This window comes from Physeter macrocephalus, chromosome 20 (genome assembly GCF_002837175.3).
Source record: "Physeter macrocephalus isolate SW-GA chromosome 20, ASM283717v5, whole genome shotgun sequence".
Taxonomy (NCBI): Eukaryota; Metazoa; Chordata; class Mammalia; order Artiodactyla; family Physeteridae; genus Physeter; species Physeter macrocephalus.
Genome location: NC_041233.1, coordinates 3,604,537 through 3,627,665, shown reverse-complemented (window position 1 = coordinate 3,627,665; position 23,129 = coordinate 3,604,537). Strand labels below are relative to the sequence as shown.

General features: G+C 44.2%; 1 protein-coding gene across 5 annotated transcripts in view; it reads left to right on the top strand.

Moving 5' to 3' along the window:
• Nucleotides 1–23,129, top strand: part of SIPA1L2 (signal induced proliferation associated 1 like 2) — a 221,931-nt gene that overhangs the window by 161,413 nt on the left and 37,389 nt on the right. For all 5 annotated transcript variants that reach the window (XM_055080853.1, XM_055080855.1, XM_055080854.1 and 2 more), the window contains exons 9-14: nt 1,020–1,596; nt 5,427–5,701; nt 18,894–19,151; nt 20,877–20,960; nt 22,393–22,493; nt 22,857–22,960. In XM_055080853.1, coding sequence (XP_054936828.1) covers nt 1,020–1,596; nt 5,427–5,701; nt 18,894–19,151; nt 20,877–20,960; nt 22,393–22,493; nt 22,857–22,960 — 1,399 coding nt within the window. The remainder of the gene's footprint in view (nt 1–1,019; nt 1,597–5,426; nt 5,702–18,893; nt 19,152–20,876; nt 20,961–22,392; nt 22,494–22,856; nt 22,961–23,129) is intronic.

The following is a 23,129-nucleotide window of genomic DNA, read 5'->3' as shown; positions in this document are numbered from 1 at the left end:
CTGCGCGCCCGGAGCCTGTGCTCCGCAACAGGAGAGACCGCAACAGTGAGAGGCCCGCGTACCACAAAAAAAAAAAAAAAAAAAAGGATTTGAGACAATGAAAGCTTCTGTCTGATACAGGGGAGCATTACTGGTTTTGCCATATTAAGATGGTTATTGCCATCACTATACGTTTGATCTTTTCAGTCCCTGGAATCTCTTAAAACTTTGCTCCTATAAAATCTTCATTTAGATTTTCAAAATGTGATCAAGTGAGCATTTCCTTAAAAAAAGTGACATTCAAAACTTTGGGCCCTGTAAGCGTGATCATCGTGTCCAATAGCCGTGAGATCGCAAATAGCCTGCTGGGCTCACCTCACTGCTGTTGAAAGTGTCACTGTCTCTCAGTGGTGAGCGGCCACAGAGTTACAGAGCACCAGCCTGGCTACTGATCCATCATCTCTCCCTTAGCTCGCACAGCCGTGACTAGGACCACAGACCTGGTAGTTTAAACAACAGACATTTATTTCTCCCAGTTCCGGAGGCTGGAAGTCCAAGATCAAGGAGTTGGCAGGTTTGGTTTTTCCTGAGGCCTCTCTCCTTGGCCTACAGATTTCCTGCTGTGTCCTCACATGGTCTCTCCTCTGTGTGGGTGCATCCCTGGTATCTTCCTGTGTGTCCACCTTTCCTTCTGTAAGGACACCTGTTAGACTGGATTAAGGCTCACCCTAATGGCCTCATTTTGACTTAATCATCTCTTTAAAGACCCGATCTCCAAACACAGCCACATTCCCAGTTACTGGGGTTTTGGACTTCAGCATACAAATTCTGGAGGGACACTACTCGGCCCATAACACCCCCTCAGCTACTAAGTTTGAAAAGTTTTGCTAAAAACAAAGAAAAACTTGCTACCCCGAAATGAGCATAACAAAAGGCTACAAAGTAGCTGGCTTCAGTCGAAAGCTTGGGTGTATGTCACATTTCTGAAGCTAACTATTACAGCCTCACAATTCATCTCATTTCTCCTTTTCCTCCCTCAGTGTTGGAGTTTCTAGATCAAAAGATGTGCCACCATTTGGTCCACCAATTCCCAAAGGCGTAACTTTCCCAAAGTCAGCAGTATTCCGGGACTTCCTTTTAGCGAAAGTAATCAATGCAGAAAACGCAGCCCACAAATCAGAGAAGTTTCGCGCGATGGCCACTCGGACGAGGCAGGAGTACTTGAAGGACCTGGCGGAGAACTTCGTCACGACCGCCACCGTGGATACCTCCGCGAAGTTCAGCTTCATTACCCTGGGTGCCAAGAAGAAGGAGAAAGTAAAGCCCAGGAAGGACGCCCACCTCTTCAGCGTCGGAGCGATCATGTGGCACGTTGTGGCGCGGGACTTCGGCCAGTCCTCGGACATTGAGTGTCTCCTTGGGATTTCCAACGAGTTCATAATGCTGATCGAGAAGGATTCCAAGAACGTGGTCTTTAACTGTTCCTGCAGGGATGTCATCGGGTGGACATCTGGGTTAATGAGTATCAAAGTGTTTTACGAACGAGGAGAATGCGTCCTTCTGTCCTCGGTGGACAACTGTACCGAAGACGTCAGGGAAATTGTCCAGCGATTGGGGGTAAGTACAGGTTTTTGTTTATCCACCATCCTTAGGTCTGCAGTCCCAGATTCATAGTAGCTTCTGCTGTGGAACTTCCACCCCAATTACATCACCTAGGAAGTGAAATACTATTTCTTCAGGGTAGAGTTTGATTTAATTTTTTTTTAATTTTTGAATTTTTATTTTATATTGGAGTATGGTTGATTAACAGTGTTGTGTTATAGAGTTTGATTTTAATTGCTGTGTCCTTTTGAGCTGTTGCTGAATCCATGGATGGTGGCGAAACACCCATTACAAATTGATTGGAAAGGAAAAGTGAAGCCAACTTTCCAAAGGGAACATCGGGATATATTTTCCTAGTGTTTCAAGGAAGGACAAGAATTTACTAGATATTATGTCTGTTTGTAGAGACTGGCACGACAGTACCTTCCCGGGGGGGGAATTAATAGGCACAGAATCACCGTTGACCATATTGATGGTCTGAGTAAGCCCTCTTTGCTGCTTCACCTCTGCTTATTTATACAACAGGTATTTTTGTTTAGTATGCCAGATTAAATATGTTACTAATCTTGCAGCCAGTTTCTTACAGAGGTTGTATAGAATTACCCATTAAGTTAGAAAGACTTTAAGAAAAAAGTCTTAAAAAAGATTGTTATTTTCAGTACAAAACCATGATGTCCGTGGTATTTAACAGTTGTATTTCTACTTCATATTTTAACAAAGGAAGATACAGATTTTAGTTTGAGTGTATACAATAGGACTTTAAGAATAAATGAAATATAAGAACAAAATGTGCTTTGACAAAAGAATTTTTCATGTGTAAATCTTCCCCCAAGGGGACGTATATTTCATTAATTAGAGAAGATTTAGTCAGTTATGGATCATGAGAAACAGAGAAATTATACCCATTTCCTTCCCCGTTTCCTCCCACCAAATATAAACCTTTTATTATTCCAGACCACGTAGATGAGACAATGCAATCATGTCAGTGTCTGCTGGCCTTGGAGAAATACTGTCATTATTTGCAGACGCTCTTTACAGGAAAGGGCCTCAGTGTGTTCAACGGTATTGAGGGCGTATGTGCGCAAGCTGAGATGTGATTCAGGGATGATTAAGTGTGTGATCAGTTTACGTATCTGGAGAATTGAGTTATCTTGTGAGTCTCAGGACACACTGTGCTTTTAGTAATACTGCAAATACTTCTTTTTAGGAGACCTACTGAGTCATCATAATTTGTGCTCCGGAAAATACAACATAAACGCACCCCCTTCACCAACCATCAAAATGCACGTCCCGTAGGTTCTGACACATTCACTGTTCTGTGGACCCCATTCTACCGTTTTCCTAAATACAACATAAACACACCCCCTTCACCAACCACCAAAATGCACGTCCCGTAGGTTCTGACACATTCACTGTACTGTGGACCCCATTCTACCATGTTCCTAGAAAAATGACTATATTGCTAATCTGACTAAGGTGCCTGATATCTGGAATATATTTGAGGAAGTATATTCTGTACCTCGGATGACTTGTAACAGGAGATGGTGGAAACAAACCAACCCAAAGACCGTTGGGCGGTTAGAACAAAAGGCTGGTGCAGGGCAGGAGCAACAAAAATGGAAAGGAAGAGGATGAAGCTGTCGTGGTGGAGAGATGGGGAAGGGGCGCTATCGGGCAGGTGGTGAACTCTGCATTTTCTAGTGGTGGGAAGTGAAATCAAAGGGTCTGTTACGCAGGTAAAGACACAGGTGGGGAATAAGAGCTCCCACCTAAAGGGACAGGTAGGGCCGGTCACTCTCAGAAGAGCCCAGGCTTGGTTGAATGCTCTCCTGTTGCCATCTTGAAATTCTCAATAATTTTTTACTAAAGGGCCTGCATTTCTATTTTGCACCAGACTCCACAGATTATGTAGCCAGTCCCAGGTACATGGATAGGAGGCCACCATGTGATAATTGAGGCCAAGGAATTATGTGAGGAACTCCAAATAAACGGAGAGCATGATCCTTCAGCCTTTGCAAATGTTAAGAAGTAAGGAAGAGAAGTGAGAAAGAAATTGCAAAAAGTAGGGGACGTGGCAGGTGGTTGGAAGAAATAAGAGGAAGAGACAGAAGAAGTAGGACTCGGAAAAACCTTTCACTCTTCAGTCTGATATATGGATGTTAAATTTCAGCTGAAAATTGCATCCATATTGGAGAGAAGGCTGGGCACATGTCAGATGTAGTCTTTTGGTCGGAGAGCTTAGTTGAAACAAAGCTGAAAAAGAAGTGAAGGAAAAATTTATTCAGGTTGTATAGATTACAAAAGTGCCTTTTCAACCATTTTAAATTAGTTCGGTTCGTAACTTTGGAAACTTCAATCTTTCAAAACTTCACCACTAAGACCAGCAGTCCCTTTCCCCATTTTCCTAAGCCCCAAACTGTTATGTGCGCCTGATTAGCAGGGTGGGTACCGTGGCGGTAATACCCATGGTAACGTCAGCCACACCGGTGATAACACTGAACCAGCCCCGGTCCCACAGCTGTACTTAACAGTCATAGGTCTTATTAAATAGGAATCTGTGTATTCAGAGCGTGTTTCATGGAAATGGAGCATTTATTAAAACTGAAACTTCATACGTTGGCTCTGTGCTTTGGGGGATACAGGTATGATACCTCCCAACTTTCAACTGCCCACAAATAAGTGATGCCGTGGTCATCAAATGATATTCTCAGTGAGCCCATGTTTCTCTTTCAGTGCATGTGGGCTCTTCTCATTAAGCACTTTTGAGGGTGGCATTAACTAATTATTGGTGCTTTAGTTCACGTAGTGGGATGCTTGTCTACAGACACCAAGGAGGGTAGCTGGCTGGCCACGTTTGATCGGAATGGTCCTCACCACCCAAGCAAGCAAGGGCAGGCTGTCCGCAGGAGAGGGATCCTAGGGGCTAGAACAGGATGTCCACAGGCCTGGTGCACAGAGAGCACTTAAGGTTTTCCTAACAGTCTGACTTCCTCCTGTTGGCCATCCTGTGGGCAGGGCGCTAACTGTTAGCTTGGAAGGGCTTTGGGCCGTTTTTTTCTCCATTGTTTGTATATGGCACACTTTGCATTTCCATTCAACCATCCATGGACACTTGAGTTACTTCCACCTGTTGACTATTGTAAATAACGCTGCTAAGAATGTGGGTGTACAAATACCTGGGTGTACCTCTTTGAGACCCTGCTTTAAATTCTGCTGGGTATATACCCAGAAGTAGAATTGCTGAGTCTCATGGTAATTCCATTTTAATTTTTTGAGGAACTGCCATGCTGCTTTCCATAGCTGCTGCACCATTGGGCCATTTTTTTTAAGTTGAATAAAATTATCTAATAGAGAATTCCCTGGCTGTCCAGTGGTTAGGACTCGGTTCTATCGCTGGCAGGGGCCCGGGTTCCATCCCTGGTTGGGGAACTAAGATTCCACAAGCCACACCGTACGGCCAAAAAAAAAAAATTGTCTACTAGGTTTTATTGCTTGATGGGTGAAAGGCTTCACATGTTTTCAGTTGCTTCAGTCCATCTGGAACAATGGAACTTATATGCTTAAGAGCCAAGTCAGGTGACGTAGAAAGGAGAGGGGGGAGTCATCAGAGCCCGTCTTAAGCTCACAGGCTCTGTGTCAGTGGCTTCTAGGAAAAAGCAGGACACCTGTATCTGGTTTGCCTTTGAAGAATGAAACCTTCGTTTTACTTTTGTTCTTTTCATTGCGCCTGATGCCAGGGGTAATTACGGTAAAGTCTGGATTGAACCATGTCCTTGTCTTGTCATCTTGTCACTGGGATGTTTGTCCCCTGAAGCGCCACCCCTCACAGTCCCCTTCCCCCTTAGATCGTGACCAGGGGCTGCGAGACTGTGGAAATGATCCTGAGGAGGAACGGGCTGGGCCAGCTGGGCTTCCACGTGAACTTCGAAGGAATCGTCGCAGACGTGGAACCTTTCGGTTTTGCGTGGAAGGCCGGCCTTCGTCAGGGGAGCCGCCTCGTGGAGATCTGCAAGGTGGCCGTGGCCACGCTGACGCACGAGCAGATGATCGACCTTCTCCGGACCTCAGTGACTGTGAAGGTGGTCATCATCCAGCCCCATGACGATGGCTCGCCGCGGAGGTAGGCTCTCATCCACGCTCGCTCCTCCTTGGCCTCTGTGGCAGGTGCTGTCCTGCAAGGTGCTCAGAAAGTGTGGTCACGTGCACCTTCCACCTAAGTTGTCTGGACATCAACCATTCGGGCAGCTTCAAAGAGCTTTAAAAAAGTCATTAGTATATAATAAATGATAAACTGCCATTTTCTAAGCATTTTGTTGGGACGTTGAAGTCATTGGTTAACAGGATATTTAAGAGATCTCATTGATTTAGGTTATCAACGTGTGGAGGAATACGGGACATCACATACGCTGTTCGGTGACCACTCCATTCTGGCTGAACTGGTCCAGGGCTTTCTCATAAGCTGTCATGGGAAACCTAGGAAAAGAAGTGGCTGGACCTGGAAAGCTCAGAGTGGGTGGGTGGGGGGTAGGGACAAGAATGGGATTAGAAAGTGATACCATTCCATTGTCAATAGAATGTTCTCATGCTCAGTATCAAGGAAGCATTAGGCCAAGGGGAGAAAGAACTTTCACTAAGAACAAGCCACCCACCTGGCCTTGGCCCCTGTTGTGCAGCAGTGTCTATAGTGGTATCTGGAGCACATTTCCTGTGCCTCCGTCTCAAATGCGGTTCCCTACTGGCTGGCCAAGAGCCCTGGCTTTGGAGGGATGACGCATGCTTGGAATCCAGACGTTAGCTGTGTGATCTTGGGTGGGTCACATGCTCTCTCTAAGCTTCCCTCTAGTATCTGTAAGATGGCATTATAATATTGCCTACCTTGTACTGTGTGATGAAGATTAAATAAGGTGATAATGTGTAAGGCACTTTGCACCTTCTGGCATGATCAACACCTTACTCATTTTACTTAAAAGAAAAATAAACTAAAACTTTAGGATATTCATTTGAATTTTTTCATGCTGTAAAAGAAATCCTTACTCAAAGATAGCAAGGTGACTGTGCCCACTTTCTGATCTTCTGTAGTAACTGAGGTCACTCTTTCTACCCTGTCCATCTCCTTTGCCCATCCTGCAAACCAGCGCTGTCCAGTCGCACTTTCTCTGATGACATGTTCCATATCTGTACTATCCAAACAGTGGCCACTAGCCACGTGGGTAGCACACACTTGAAATGTGGCTAGTGTGACTGAGGAAAAGGAGTTTTCATGTTAACGAACAAATTAAGATTCAATTAGCCACATCTGGCTCGTGGCTGCCATGTTGGATAGAGGAGCTCTAAACCATGGTCTTTTTTAGAAAACAAACCAATGGTATACCACCTTCCTCTCTGGTTAATGTGCAAAATTTTGCAAAAGTGTGTTTCTATTGTTTATCTTACAATTTGCCTCCTGCTTGACTTTCTGTGGTCTTGTTTCCTCTATCTGCCCAGTAAGTTTACAGAATAAAAGTTAACGAGCTGAAATTCTTCTTGAGAGTAGTAGCCGCATGTCACAGGAAATACCCAAGGTGTTTCTTGTTGCCTTACAGGATTCTGTCCCATTAAATCCATTTGCTCCCCAAGAATCCCATGAGTCTCTCATGGTGGTATGCGTACAAGAAAATCAGAGACAAAAATTACTTTCTTAAAAATGAGTCTTGGAAATAACAGAAAACAAATCCTTTAAACTTTGAAACTAAAATAATTTTGTAAGTGTTAGCCTTTTAAGATAAATTTTCAACCAGTTATTAGAAATTTTTCCCTAAGATACATTTCTTTCTTCATTGGCTAGAGTTATAGGTTTGTAAATTTTGTGGTGAGAATCAAGTCTTTTCATCTGTCTTAGAGACTGATTACTTCTATAGAATTAGACAAAACTATTACCGTGTTCTCCCAAAATTAAAAAACAACATTTCTCTCCTATTTTTAGTTTTGGTCTACTGTTGCTCAATAAGACATTTCTTTTAAGCTTTCAAGAGATCTGCTTAATAAAAATGTTAAAGTTATCGTTATAGTTGATATTTAAAACATATGATTTAGAAGAATAGAATCTCCTAAGAAATACGGAATTGTTTTTCAGCTAAAGCAAGTAAACAAACAAAAACTACCATTTAAAAGTCCCGCCTGTTATTTTTTTATCCAAGGGCATGTTATCTGCTGTGGTCTGCACATAATTAATTCTTTCTTTGTTTTAAATGCAAATTCTCTTATTGAAGCTATTCAAGATATTTAGAGATTTTGCCTTTGTCTCCTCAGGGTATCCTTAATGTCATTCCCTGAAGATGCAGATTTTTCTCCCGTTCCATCTGGAATAACCGTCTTCTATATTTTTAACCTTAGCCAGGATTAGAACTAGCTGATCGCCTGGTAGTAAACACTCCAGAATTGGCCTGCCTGTCACCCACATTTCCAGAAGCCAGGAAGCTTTTAAGCCTAGGATGTATCATTTGAAATGCTTTCAATTCAGCCTTCCAATTTTTTGAGAATTTGAATTTGTAAATTTGCAAACCCACATTTTTGTTAGTTTTAGATCCTGGTTCTGCCTGCGACTTTCTGAGCACCCGGATAAAAGTGCTCGCTGCTGTCCGGCAGCCTCGCATCACACACAGGAAGTTATCTGTGCCGTGACAGCCGTTGGCTTTAGACTGTGATGTTGAGTATGAAACGTCATTTTTGTTTTGTTTTGTTTTGTTTCGTTATTTTTAACATCTTTATTGGAGTATAATTGCTTTACAGTGTTGTGTTAGTTTCTGCTGTATAACAAAGTGAATCAGCTATATGTATATGTATATCCCCATATCCCCTCCCTCTTGCCTCTCCCTCCCACCCTCCCTATCCCACCCCTCTAGGTGGTCGCAAGGCACTGAGCTGATCTCCCTGTGCTATGCGGCTGCTTCCCACTAGCTATCTATTTTACATTTGGTAGTTTATATATGTCCGCGCCACTCTCTCACTTCGTCCCAGCTTACCCTTCCCCCTCCTGTGTCCTCAAGTCCAGTCCTGCCCCTAGGTTCATCAGAACGTTTTTTTTTTTTTAGATTCCATATATATGTGTTAGCATACGGTATTTGTTTTTCTCTTTCTGACTTACTTCACTCTGTATGACAGACTCTAGGTCCATCCACCTCACTACAAATAACTCCATTTCATTTCTTTTTATGGCTGAATAATATTCCTTGTATATATGTGCCACATTTTCTTTATCCATTCATCTGTCGATGGACACTTAGGTTGCTTCCATGACCTGGCTATTGTAAATACTGCTGCAGTGAACATTGTGGTACATGTCTCTTTTTGGATTATAGTTTTCTGAGGATATATGCCCAGTAGTGGGATTGCTGGGTCATTTGGTAGTTCTATTTGTAGTTTTTTAAGGAAGTGTTCTGCCTGTGTTTTCCTCTAAGAGTTTGATAGTGTCTGGCCTTACATTTAGGTCTTTAATCCATTTTGAGTTTATTTTTGTGTATGGTGTTAGGTAGTGTTCTAATTTCATTCTTTTACATGTAGCTGTCCAGTTTTCCCAGCACCACTTATTGAAGAGGCTGTCTTTTCTCCATTGTATACTCTTACCTCCTTTATCAAAGATAAGGTAACCATACGTGCGGGTTTATCTCTAGGCTTTCTATCCTGTTCCATTGATCTATATTTCTGTTTTTGTGTCAGTACCATACTGTCTGGATTACTGTAGCTTTGTAGTATAGTCTGAAGTCCAGGAGCCTGATTCTTTCAGCTCCATCTTTCTTTCTCAAGATTGTTTTGGCTTTTCGGGATCTTTTATGTGAAACATCGTTTTATGTTTCCTCCCCACTCTGAGCAAGTTTAGCCTTCTGCATTATTTGATTTTTAAAAGAAATTGTAGAGGAGGGTGTAGAAGAAGAAATGAGCAGCACTTTGCTCATTTTGAAAATTAAAGTACAAACTTTTTAAAAAAATTTTTATTTTATATTGGAGTAGAGTTGATTTACAATGTTGTATTAGTTTCAGGTGTACAGCAAAGTGATTCAGTTATACATATATGTATATCCATTCTTTTTCATATTCTTTTCCCATGTAGGTTATTACAGACTATTGAGTAGAGTTCCCTGTGCTTTACATTGGGTCCTTGTTGATAAAGTCCAAACCTTTTAAACAAAATATCACTTAGTACCATTACTCCTACAGCAAAATACACAAAGGGATTCCTCCAGGTAAAACTACACATTTGATTTGTGGCATGGAAAATGACCCCATCTTTCACAAATTGGCTCTTAGGCCTTGTCAGGGAGGCAGCCAAAAGACAACATTCATTTAAATGGACATGTGTGTGTAATTTTTCCTTTTAAGTTGTCTTTAATGTAACAGCCATAAGGACTAGCAAAATGGCCAAGTTAATGAATTACAAGGTATTTCAGTCTTCGTAAACATTGTGAGTAGAAGAGTGAAAAATGCTTCAATTCATTTTTTCATTATCAGCTTTCTTTTGTCCTGCAGGATGTCAGGGAGAGGTAATTCTCCTCGGAGCCCGTCTGCTCCTGTCAGCAGTGGGAGAGTTCTGTCATTTAATAGACTCACTCCTAGTTGTCCGCAGGTCAGAAGGTGTTTGCTTATGACTCAGAAGCTGCTGGATTAAATGAAGTCTTTAGCTGGGGAAGTATTTATGTGGCACCTTGAAGTCCCATTCTCAAGCCTCAGGGTGATGATAGCTCAGCTGTCCCCTGGCTTGAAAGGAAAGCAGAGCCATATTTTATTTTCCTTGTGGAGTCCCAGAGAACACCAAGCAGGGCAGGTTCCCTTTGGGAATGCTTATTAACTGATCTCGTGCTGGGAATGGATCCGGGAGAGGCTGCATAGCGATTGGAAATGAGTGACCAGAAGCAGTTAGGGAATAGCACTCTTCAAATGGAAATGAGGTTTGAAAGGGAGCAAGGACATTTCCCAAGCAGACAGTCTCTACGGCAAAGATGAAGAACAGTTTTCAAGACTCTTAATTAAGCATTCCTTGGTTTTGCAAGGCGGGGCATGGCCCCAGCCCCTAGCCTTCCAAGGTGACTGACATTTTATCAATGTCATTTTAAGGAAAGCACATCAACTTAAAAGGCTGATATAAAGGAAATAACAACTCATCAGAGTTATGCATGAGTTGTTATTACAATGTGAGTGATTTAGTAAATATGTCCAATAAAAATGGAAATGAAATTCTATGCTCGGATGCATCTGTTTTGTGTGATTTTTCATACTTTGTTGACATACTATCCAAGACATATTTTTCTATATAATGCAAAACAGTGGAAATTATCTCATGTTGTCATGACTTTAAATTGTTGTTCTCTGATCATTCTATAAAATTGAAGCTGTATGTTCCGGTCTTCTGTTTGGCTGCCGGTTGCCGTGACCGTTCAACTCCCCAGAGTACACAGAGGGGGACGTGGAAATAGAAATGGGAAGGAAAACTCAATTTTGTCAGATTAGCAGTTGATAGATAGATAGATAGATAGTGTGTTGTAATCTGGATTAAAGTGAGGTTTTAGATTAGGGTTCCAATTTATGTGTATAGATAAGAAAAATCAGTTCCATCTGGTATTGTCTCATGGGCCCTCAAGTTATGAATTTTAATGTGAACTGTGAAAAAAATATGGAACTTGAGGTTCCCAAAGTAACCTGAAGCACGGTCACAATTCTGAGTCCTCTGCCCAGTGCTCCAATATAATGTTTGAATTATCTTATCCCTCCTAGAATATAAACATTGAGTTACAGAACGAACGTTAGGTAGGTTGCCTTACATTTACTATGCATTCACTTCTTTCATTCATTCCTTCACTCTGCAGTAGTTTGTGCCAGAAGCTGCTGGGCACCAGGGCTGTTAACAATGGAAAGGACAGGCATGATCTTTACATCCACGGGCTCCTTTTTGTCTGTGTGGCATTCTAAAGTACAGGACTTCCCATTTATATTTTTGCTACTTAAAAATGGCTTTCTCAAACTAGAGCAAGAGCTTATATCTGGAGAATAAGTATCTCAGTGCTGAAAACACGCTCGTCCGTCAGTCATCTACACCTTAGTGCCTCTGCTTTTTTGGCAGTTTGAGATGTTGTGACATTGACACAGTGACCAGGATGCAAAAGGGGGACAGTAAAGCATGAGCTTTCTGTCCATTGGGCAAGTAACTGTCTCATGCTTGACTAGTGACACTGGGCCGTGGTGATGGACAGCCAGTGGATGTGCGCTCTCGTGGAAATATATTCATCAAAAATCAGGCGTCACATAGCTGAATCCTCTGTTGAACTGTGAAGTATATAATGTAATAGAATGTTTTTCCTCAACAAACTTTCTAAGGAAAAAAAAAAAAAAGGAAGTTGTTGGCTTCACAAACAACTGTCTGGCCCTGTTTTAAGCCGAATGCTGTGTTAGGTACTGGGTTGCAGAGGGTGAAGACACATTCCACCCCGTGTCTGCTGAGAAGGAAAGGCCTGGAAGCTGATGAATTATTCAGTACCAGCCAGCTTCACTTTCCGTGTAATAGACACGCACCTTTTCAATTCAAAGACCTCTATTCAAAGGGCTTGGTCAAGTGGATTTCTGGTCTAGGTGTCTCTTTTACTATCTGTAGTCTAGGTGTCTTTTTTTTATCTTAAATTAAGGAAATTGGTAGAAAAGTGAATTAATATTTCATTTAGTGCCTATTTCAGATATGACACTGCCCTTACCTTTACAGTAAGTTATCTCCCTATTGGAAGTGTTTAATTTTTTTATGCAGCAGAAAGAGTTTGTGATTCGAGTGAATGAGCCCCAATTATCCCTGTCACCTTGTTGTATAATTTGCAAAGAGTCTTTTAGCTGTTAGCAGGCTATTAGCATAACAGACATTAAAATGATTAAAATATCGGTGATTACTTCAATCCCTAGGGCTATGAGGGCTCTTTGACAAAGTGCATAATATAAAAGAAGCAGGTAGTTCGTTGGAGGGGATCTATCTGCCTTTGTTTCCAAAGACTCCTTCAGGTCCTAGTGGAAACTGACAGGATGTGGGCCTCATTAACTGTTCTTTGATAGTTTCCTAAGGAGATGGGCACGTGTTTTGGAAAGAATACCCAGCTAGCAGTCAGCTTCCCGGTTCCAGGGTGAAAGCTGTCTCACCTTTCCAAAGTCTCTGAGCCTTCTGAAAATTGGACACGTCCTTTGTACTGCCTCAGCCTCAGACATTTTTGTGAGATTGAAATGGTGTAGTGTGGGTGGAAACCTGTAAAGGGTCATACAAGGGAAGTGTGGGTTAGAAGTAACGGATAACATCGCAATATGTTGGAAGACGTCACTAGATTAGTGGGTTCAGGGGAAGGTTCGCTGTGACGCCACCAAACAAAGTGAAACCAACAGGCAATTTCAGAGTAAATGCAAGTTGTAATTACATGATTAAGCTGTGCTGTGGGTCCATGGTTTACCCACTCCACGTCCTGCTAATTTATTCAACTTTTTTGAACAAAAAGAATACGTCTCGTTCCTTTAAACTTTCTCAGTTCTCTAGGTTTGGGGGATTTTTTTGTTATTGTTGTTACTCTTCAAAAGTATTTATCCCTATTTATTATCCCTAGGACATTTCCCCTTTCTTCTTTTTTGAAAGTCACAGGGTCCTACTTTGATATAAGATGAAAGAAGAAAGTAACGGGATAATGATGCATTGTTACAGATGAATGTACACGGAGGGAATTTTACAGCTCTAAACTTTTCTGCACTTCCTATTGTTACATTAAGTTAAACTTTACAATTCTATAATTCTATTAATATATATTATCTAGAAAGAACTTTCAGGAAAGTGTATGGGCCTTTTGCTGTTTTATATTGACTGTCTCTATAGAAGCAAAAATTAATAGTATCCGTTTGAAACTAACTTCTTTCTTTGAAGCTGTTGCTTTGGGAAGCTTGCATACTTCGTATAATTTAATCTCAACACACCCTCTGCTGTCACTGTTCTGCTTGCAGGAGGAGAAGCGTGGGTCCAAAGAGATTGTCCCATTTCTGAGCTACACATTGGCAGGTCTGGGTTTTGAGCCCAGGGCAGACTTCTCTCTTCAGTGGAGAACAGTTCGATTGCTGTAGAGTTCCTGCTGGAAGTGAATAGGGAACACTCTGCAGCTTGGCTGGGCTCAGACAGTGATGGTCCTGATGGTCAGGCTGCTGAGGTTGAATGATTCCTTTCAAGAGCTGAGTCCACAACCTGGCCAGCAGTGATTCTGCTTCAAGCGCCCATTTATTGATGCTAAATGGAGGGTGCTTCTGGGAGACTGGAGGTGTCATTTGAAAGGAATGATGCCATCTTGGGGACCTTGCTGGTGTCTCTGGAGTTGTGCATCTGTAGCTACAGTGCTGGGCAGTGAGCATGGGTGCCTGTTAGCTGTGAATAGAGAGGACACCACCTTTGCACTGGCCATGCCCAGAAGCCGGGATGTGGGAGCAGCCAGAGACTAGAAATCTACAGGTGGGAAACCCTGGTCTCGGGAGCTTCCGGAAGCAGAGGAGAACACAGATGCGTGTGGATGTGAGGAGGTTACTGAGTGTCCCTCGTACAGGAATAAGCCATCCTGCGGAGTCCACAATGCCAGGTTTAGAAGGACAGCGGGCTTGTTTGTCAGATTAAAGCAGTCAAACGTAAGATCCTCTGAGGGCTGCAACTCACGGAACAACTTGTTATTCTTACAGTTTTGTAGTGTCACATTTTTAACCGGCACGTTTTTTATGATGTTCTTGGTGTACAGAATGTTTTCCCTTCCAGGATAGACGACTGAGAGAGATTATTAGCCTCAGAAAAGTTACTGGCTAGACAAGCAATGTTAAAAATTACGTTTATTTTGATCCCCGAAGCTGAGTTTGTATCGATCTCTACCTAGCATGGTAATTAGCAGCGTAAGTAGATGATGTTTGTTATTGAGCAAAGAGGAAGTCGTGTAACTGCCCACATGCTAGTGATCCCCCAGCCTTAGCTAAGTCTTTGAGTGCCTCCTTTTGGCAAGAACACCATAAAAACGGTGCCAGAAGCTAGAAATGCCATTCACATCCATTGACTCGATTTGGTGTGTTGAAAGGGGATGGAGCACGTTTATCAGTGAGGTCTGGATTTCTACACTAATGCGGGAAAGCAAAAGACGTAAGTCTTTTCTTCAAGAAATGGTTCAGTTGCACACAAGATTAGCAGCTCACTTGTTCGGAAATGACTTCTTGTGCTGTGTCTTTTTTGCACTTGGTCAGTTTGGGTTTGAATGGGCCTTTACTTCCCAGAAATGTGTGCCATGTGCCCTTCACAGCAGTGCCAGGTTGGATGCTCAGATGAGCTGAGATCTTGCCCAGTGTCCTGTGCTCCGGCCACCCAAGGGGGGAGAAAGAAGTGTGCTCACGGGCAGGTGCAGTTCCTGGCACCTGCTGGAGTGTGGGCACCTCTGCAGACTAATTTGTACTTCTTATTCTACACCTCTTCCCATTTCCCTAAAAATTGGTTGAATTTCCATATGTATCCTTAAAGGACTTCCTCATACTTCTGGAGCAGAGCTGAGTTTGACTAGGTTTGATGATATGTTATAATTAGTGATGTTTATTGGATGTCTTGGTCATAGAAGTAAACAAAGCAAAAATCTCTTTTGTAAGAGTAGTTACTGTAAAAGTGTCATAACAGAATTAATTTTGATTTTAAAATAAAGTCATTCTTTAAGCCGATTTTTATTAGGGCAAAAGAATGCCCATGTTTAATATTAAAAGATCATTTACATGTGACCTTGTGCAAGAGGTTGGAAATGAAATATTCAACCCTGATTCTCTCTTCAACCTGATGCATGCACAAGTTTTTGTCAGCGGTCTCTCAAATATTAGTCATGATTATGCATTTATATAACATTTTTTTCATCAAAATTGAAGCTAAATGATAGCATCTTACTGAAGACTACAATCTATTAGCATGAATTAAAGACACCGTACTACCCAGCCATCTGTCTTCTCTTTTCTCATTCTTTTAATTTTTTTTATTTTTTAATTTTTTAAATAAATTTTTTTTTTTTTTAATTTTTGGCCGCGTTGGGTCTTCATTGCTAGGCAGGGGCTACTTTTCGTTGTGGTGTGTGGGCTTCTCGTTGCGGTGGCTTCTCTTATTGCAGAGCACGGGCTCTAGGCGCGCGGGCTTCAGTAGTTGTGGCTCGTGGGCTCTAGAGTGCAGGCACAGTAGTTGTGGCGCACGGGCCCAGTTGCTCCGCAGCATGTGGGATCTTCCCGGACCAGGGCTCGAACCCGCGTCCCCCGCATTGGCAGGCGGATTCTTAACCACTGCGTCACCAGGGAAGCCCCTCATTCTTTCTTTTTAAACCAAACCCAATCAACTGGGAACCCAAACAAACACTGGAAATGCACGGTGCCCTTTAGTCCCTAGGATTCAAGGTTCACGTGCCTTTCATTCAAAACATAACTCCGGGACCTGTCACTTTGGTTGGTTCTGTTAGAGATTCTTTGACTTGGATGATTCAGACAGCTTCAGCCTTTGAGACACCGAAGCCTGAGGTTCACCTGAACATCCAGTGACTTGCTTACAACATCAGTTCTGGGGGACTACAAGAGTCGGTTTTCTTGATGTTTTGATGTATACTAATATCCCACCTTTATGACTTCTGATACGTCATTGGCCATATGCACAAGTCAGTAGTCCCAGGGGATGTGGCATCTAGTCAAATAGAAAAACACTTGGAAACAATTTAAGTCCGTGAGCAAAAAATTGTCGCGTCTTGGCATTTTATTTTAAGAAATGCAATCCAATGTAAATCTCGACTTGTTAAATTTGACTAGTAACTTAGCACATTCAGTAAGTCAAGAGTAATTTAAACTTGCTTAGATAAAGAGAGGTGAATTTTGCTTTGGGGGAAGGAGAGTTAAAATAAAAGATAAGAAGTCAAGTTTACTGGTAAAGAGATAATCCCTGCCCCATCTGTGTTAACAGGCATACGTATCTCCTTAGGATGCTTTATTCAGTTCATTTCTTCTATTCTCAAAGGGTGGCACCACCATCCATTCGGTTTCCCACGCCAAAAAGCAGAGCGTTGTTTTTGGTTTCTATCCCTCTCTCCGTCCCAAGCTCCAAGTACTGTTGATTTGACAGGTGAGAACCTTTCACCCAGCATTGCTGTTGAGAAGAAGGGACCATTCAGTGACCCAGGCCTTTGTGTGGGCCCTGCACCAGACACTTAGGGTCTCTGCTTTAACCCAGGACTCTGAATTCCACAATAATACGTCTTGATACGGACCTTTTTTTTTTTCATTCATTCTACTAGAGACTGTGAAATCTGGTTTTACCTGTCTTTTAGTTCTGGAAATTTTCTTGTATTATTTCTTAATCATTTCTTCCCACCTTTCTCTCTCTCTTCTCTTTCTCTGTTAAGTGGATGTTAGACTTCTGGGATTGAACTTGAATTTTCTTGCATTTGGTCTCCTGTAACGTTTTGGGAGGGTTCCTCAGTTTACCTTCCACCTGTCTTACTGGATTTTTTATTTTGAATTTTAGCCATCCTCTTTTTAAATTTCAAAAGTTCCTTCTCTTTCTCTGAGGATGGTGAGCCTCATGGCAGGGTGATCAGGTGGTGTACACCTGCTTGTCTTCACTCTGGAGAAAGATCCCTGTTATTTGAGGCGTGACCCTGAAGCTGGGTTTGGAGGAAGCTCGGGGCCTCGTTTCCAGTGAAGCTCTCACTTCACCTTTTGTTTTCAGCCGTGCTCTTCTGGGTACCTCGTGACCTTGGGTCCCTCCTTCCAGGTTGGGTTCCCGAGACCATTGCTCCTGCCCTCTAGAGGCGGGGGTGGGTATTGCCAGATGGGACCCAGTGCCGCCTGGACCCCAGGGTCACACTTTTCTCTGCTCACTCCTTCGCTTCCCCTTCCGCTCTCTGTGGCACCTCTGTGCCTGCACTTGTTCAAGTGTGCAAGGGGATGGTTGTGCTTCTCTTTGTCTTTCCCTCTGCAAACCCTTGGGTTTGCCTTTCTCTGCTCCACCATTGAAGTTCTCCCATTTGCCTTCCATCTTTTTTCTTTTTTTTTTAATTCATGAAATTTATTAAAATCTAATTAACACACCATAGCATTTACCCATTTTTAGAATATTTGCAGAGTTGTGCAACCATCACCCCATTCTAATTTTAGAAAATCCTAATCATCTGAAAAAGAAACCTTGTTCTGATTTAGAGACACTCTCTATTTCCATCCCCAATCCTAGGTGACAGCTTATCTACGGTCCTTCTCTATAGATTTTCCAGTCTCGATATTGCCTTCCATCTTTATATACTGTGTTTTGGTGTCTCCAAGTTTTGTTGATGGTCCACTTTGTTTTTTGTTCTCTTTGTTCTTTTGTAATGATTCTGAAAAGTTTTACTCCACCATTTTGAGGATGGAAGTCTCTTGTTTAAAGAGCGATACCTTATTGCCTTAATAGATTTCTTAGAGTGAATATGAGAAAGTTTTCCTGCTGACTCCGGAACGTCTAGGGAGAGGCATGGCTTCACTCATGTGGTAACTTGGGATGATTTACCCTGACACTCAAATTTGAGACTTACCGAGTCTTCCTGTGTCCTGGCCAAACAGCACCAATTGGCTTTGCGGGTCACTTTGGTCAAGTCAGTAGTACCATGTGCACGGTGTAACTTGAGGGGTGTCTGAGATCGCATTTTTCAGGCTAAAGGGTCTTACATCCCTGACTGATCATTTGAGCCCACAGGAGATGACCTTGTGAGGACCCGTGGGAGTGACCATGTAACTAAGACCACACGTGACTTTGACAGGATGGACACTCAGGCTTTCCCTTGACTGTGACAGCTTTTGCGAAGTTTGTTTTTCACTTTTCTCAGACTTGGTATAACATGTGACTCTGATTCCCGATGATACAACTGTACTTTCAAATATCTGTTTAGGTTATATATGAGGCGTTTTTAATCGATTAAAGTTTATTTATCACCCATGTTCAATGCAGATGATTCAATGTATGCAGAGTGGTTAAAGGTATATGGCAGTCTGTCCACGAAGTTTGCAGGCTACCTGGAGAGACAGAGCCTATGAATGAAACACCTGACAGGTGTATCTGTCGGTTAATCAGAGCCACAGGTGTGAGACTGGCTCCTCCTGATCCGTGCTGGGGGATGAACAGACAAGGTCACCGTCGCCAGGGCTGCACCGGAGGGTGACGGCTCTGCATCACTGTCCGTGCTCCCCGAGAAGCACGTGTGCAGTTGCGAGTGACGGTGCTGAGGGCTCAGCGCTGAACACCCCCCGACCATCTCTTCTTGGCTTCACAGAGGGTGTTCGGAGCTCTGCCGGATCCCCATGGTGGAGTACAAGCTCGACAGCGAGGGCACCCCCTGTGAGTACAAGACCCCCTTCCGGAGGAACACCACGTGGCACCGAGTGCCCACGCCCGCCCTGCAGCCCCTGCCCAGGGCCTCCCCGGTGCCCGGCACGCCTGACAGGCTGCAGTGCCAGCCGCTGCTCCCACAGACCCAGGCCGCCATCCCACGCAGCACCTCCTTTGACCGGAAGCTGCCCGACGGCACCAGGTAAGCCTCGTACCGTTTCCTCAAGGGCAGCCCTTGTGAAGCTCTTGCAGCTAGAACTTCAGAGGGTCAGGGGGACTTTTATGTGGCTTAATCATTTCTGGGTTAGCTTGTTCTGACCAAGTGGGCAGGCAGGGTGGCCGGGCGGGCCCCAGATGCTGGGGTGCTTGGGGTCCTGGCCCAGCGATGACGCTGATGGCATGCAGGTCCTCCCCACGGACGCTGCCCCCCAGGGCCACGGCCATCCCTCTCCACTGCGATCCTCCTATCAACTCGCTCTCCACACCATCTCGGGAAAGATATCCGAGAAACCATTTTGCAGGAGCCTCTAGATAAATAGGAACGGTTTGAGTATAAAGAAAACAAAGCTGCAAAATCAGTGATGAAATCCCATCACCCTCGTGGGCGTAGTATTTTCAGAGGTCCTAGGATCATTAGCATCTCTTTGTTTTTCTCTCTCATTTTAAGCAAAGGGAGTTGAGTTTAAAATTAAGTCTTTCCCTGAGAGAATGCACTCGTTTAAAAGTTAAATCCAACAGCGTTAGAAGCTGGTGAGAATTTCGGGGGTTGCATAATTCGCAAAGGTAGTTTTAAGTGAACAACGTAGTAAATATGTTTTGTTGTGGTTGTTGATTCCTACTCCTTTTGTTTTAACTTTCGCATAACTTACGGGCCGTGGAGACACCATGAGTTTCCTCCGAATGTCTTGTCAGGCTCTCGTCTAATAGAGCGTATGCTGTAAGCAGACGCTGGGCCAGGCTGTTTGCTTGATAGGTCATCACCTTGGCCTGTTACTCGGCCTCTCGCAGTCTCCAGTTTCCTCGTCTGAAAAATCAATTTGGCAATAATAGAGACCTCCACAGGGCATTAGGACAATTGAGTCAATCAAGAGAGGTAAACTGCTTAGAACCATTCCTGGCACGTAGGAAGCCTATATAGGTATTAATAATAATTGCTAAGATGAAAACATGTGGTCTTCCTCTGCTTCTTCCAGTCTATTCTTCTAAGAGTGAGTGCAGGAATGGTGTTACTTTAACTGGACACTAAGTCATCTGGGCTCTTGGTCTCCCTTCTCAAAGGTCTGCTGAGTTTATAAACTTCCCGTATTCAGAGAAATGCACATAGTACATAGCCCAGGTGAAAAGGGTGACATCTGGAAGGGAAGGGGTCTGCAGAACGTCCCTTATTAACATAGAATTTAGTAAATTATAAGGAAGGGTTCTAATAGCAACAGGGAAAGTTGGCGAGCACATCTTCATCAAGTGAATTCTCACGAGTGTCATTCATTTTTGTGTGTCTGAAATAAATAGGATGGCATTCCATCGATGTGTGGAAATAAATGGCTTTGCCAAAAATTTAGGGTTTTCTCTCAGTATGGATTTTAAATATAGAACCACAACGTGCCTTGCAGTAAGTCTCACAGACCAAGTAGTAGTGATGTTTTCACAATTCTGTGTTCTTGGGGGTTCCGTGTGTTTCACTGGCGTCATTAGCTGTGCTTTGTTTCTGCCACATCTCTTTCTTATAATAAATTACCAACCATAAACCACCTGAAATCTCATGGCATCCCCAATTCTTAATTTATTTGTCCACGACTGCGATGCGTGTTTCTCCTTTTCTTCATCACCGAAAAATGAATCCATTTGTAAACCAAAACAAGCCAGGTCAGGATGTTGGCAGCCTGCAGACACCTCAGGGCCCGATTACTGATTCTAGTCAACCTTTCAGAAGTTCACCCAGCAACCAGTCCTCCTCCAGTGATCCCGGACCCGGCGGGAGCGGACCCTGGAGACCGCAAGTTGGATACGACGGGTATCGCTCGTTTTCACCTTTCTGCGGGCCCCTGGGGGGCACTTGTGCTTACTGAGCACGAGGCCACTGGGGGACAGAGAAATGAAGACAGGCCTGAAGACAGGCCTTTGATAGGACGGGTGCATCCAGGCTGGATAGCTCATCATTTCTCTGGAGGTGGCACTCATTTGTCTGTATTCTGAGCTTGTCTGATTTTTTTTTTTTTTTTAAATAAGGGAGAGTCTTTCTGAACATGCGAACATTAAGCATTTGGAGACCCTGTGGGCGATGGCCCTTGGGAGTTTCCCTTCACTTGAACTGCTGACGAGGAATCAATTCACAGCCTCTCTTAAAAGTGTTTTCTCTCCCAAACGCAGCCCAGAATCAGAGAAGGCAGATTTAGCAGGTCCCTTGTAGTGTGTGAGCAGCATCCAGGACCCTGAGAGCGGCTGTGAACAGGACACAGAACTGACTGATACAGTCACTCAGGGGAAACAGCGGGGCGGGTGTGCTTTCCCATGGAGATGCGGGCCTGGCTCACGGCAGCGGTGTTTCTGTGTGCTGCTGGGACCCAGTGCTGTCTCTGCTGCTCAAAGGAGCTGGCTGCACTGATTAGACAAGAGAACGGCCAGGTCAGCCGGGGAGGCTTTCACCGGACCACAGAACCTGCTATTACTGCTCTCGCACGTGCCCAGGGAAATGTCTCTCCCCAGCACGCTCCTTCCTTCTGGTTTGGGCTGAGAAGGAGAGCTTTGCAGTCCGAGTTCCATGCATTCCCTGCCTTAGATCCTAGAGGGGGTTCTTAAAAGTGGTACTTCAGGAAATGTTTCTCCATTGAGTTGCATTTTTAAAGTAGAGGGGAGTCTTTTCTGTCAATGGAAAAACCACTTCTGGCTTTTTCTGCAAAGCGGGGTCTGTAACTGGGATTCTGTAAGTAAGTGTCCCTTTGTAACGTAAATAAGTTTTCTGCAGTTTCTTTTGGAAGAGTGAATTGTCCTATTTGGGGGTTTTCATGAAACAAAGTCCACCTGGATGTAGTCTAGCGCCAATCAACCTGATTTTCTTTTTCCTTAAAAATTTTGATATAAAAAAGTATCAGTGCACAAGAGAAACAGCGACAGCAAAAGCAGTGAGCCCATCCTCAGCCCATCAGGGACGAGCCGTCTGACCCTAGACAGTCCTTCCATCCCCTGGCATCGGCCACCTCCTTTATCTGTAAACAGTGTCATCCAAGTGCTTCTGTGGACCCAGTGGTGAAACGAGAGCCCCCAGTTCCAGATGCTCTAAGTCTCTCAGGCAGGGCTGGGCTGGCAGACCCTGCATTTCCATCTGCCAGAGACAGCCTCTGTTTAGGGGTCCCTGGGATTGCCCCTCGGGGAGCCAGCACACACACGGGACAGTGGCAGCATGATGGTGGGGGGGCGAGGCGGGCTCAGCTCTGTGTTCTTTCCAGGTGCCAGTCCCCCCTGCTGCTTGAGCACCAGGTGTCCGGCCCTTTGGAATGTGAGGGGGCCAGGGAGCGGGAGGACGCCATGGAAGGAAGCAGACACCCCGGTAACAAGGAGCCCTGCCCCGAGGCGCCCCTCCCCCCGCCCCCTCCCTCCCCCACCACTCGTTCGTTCACCCGTGCACGTCTGGTCAGCTGCATCCTGCCCCGAGCGAGCTGGCCGCTGGACCTCGCGACGTCGTCTGGGACGTGGTCACGGCGGGTGGTCCCTGTGGCGCCTGGGGAATGGACCGTGAGTGTCGCGGGCAGTTCTGCCTGCTCCGGGGTGTCTCCATCGGCAGGACCAGGAGAAGGCCCTAGAACCACAGTCCTCTTCGCGGTCACTGAACCATCTGTTTGGCTCCTGCGTTTCTTCGCTCCTTCGTTAACACTAGAAATGAAATGTTCAGTCTTCTCTCTCTTTGTGACAGAAACCAAATGGCACGGCCCGCCTTCCAAAGTCCTGAGCTCCTATAAAGAAAGAGGCCTGCAGAATGATGGAGGCTGCAACGATTCCCCCAATAAGCTTTCACACGTGAGTCCTTTCCTCGTGAACTAACTCTCCTTTGGCCCTTCTGATCTCAGCACGCGCGATTTATTACCATTGTTGCCAGGGATTTGCCAGTGGTGTCTTCTACCTCACAAGGCTCTTGGGTGGAGGGGAAAAAAACTAAATGAAAAGTTAAGGGTTGTTTTTTTTTTTT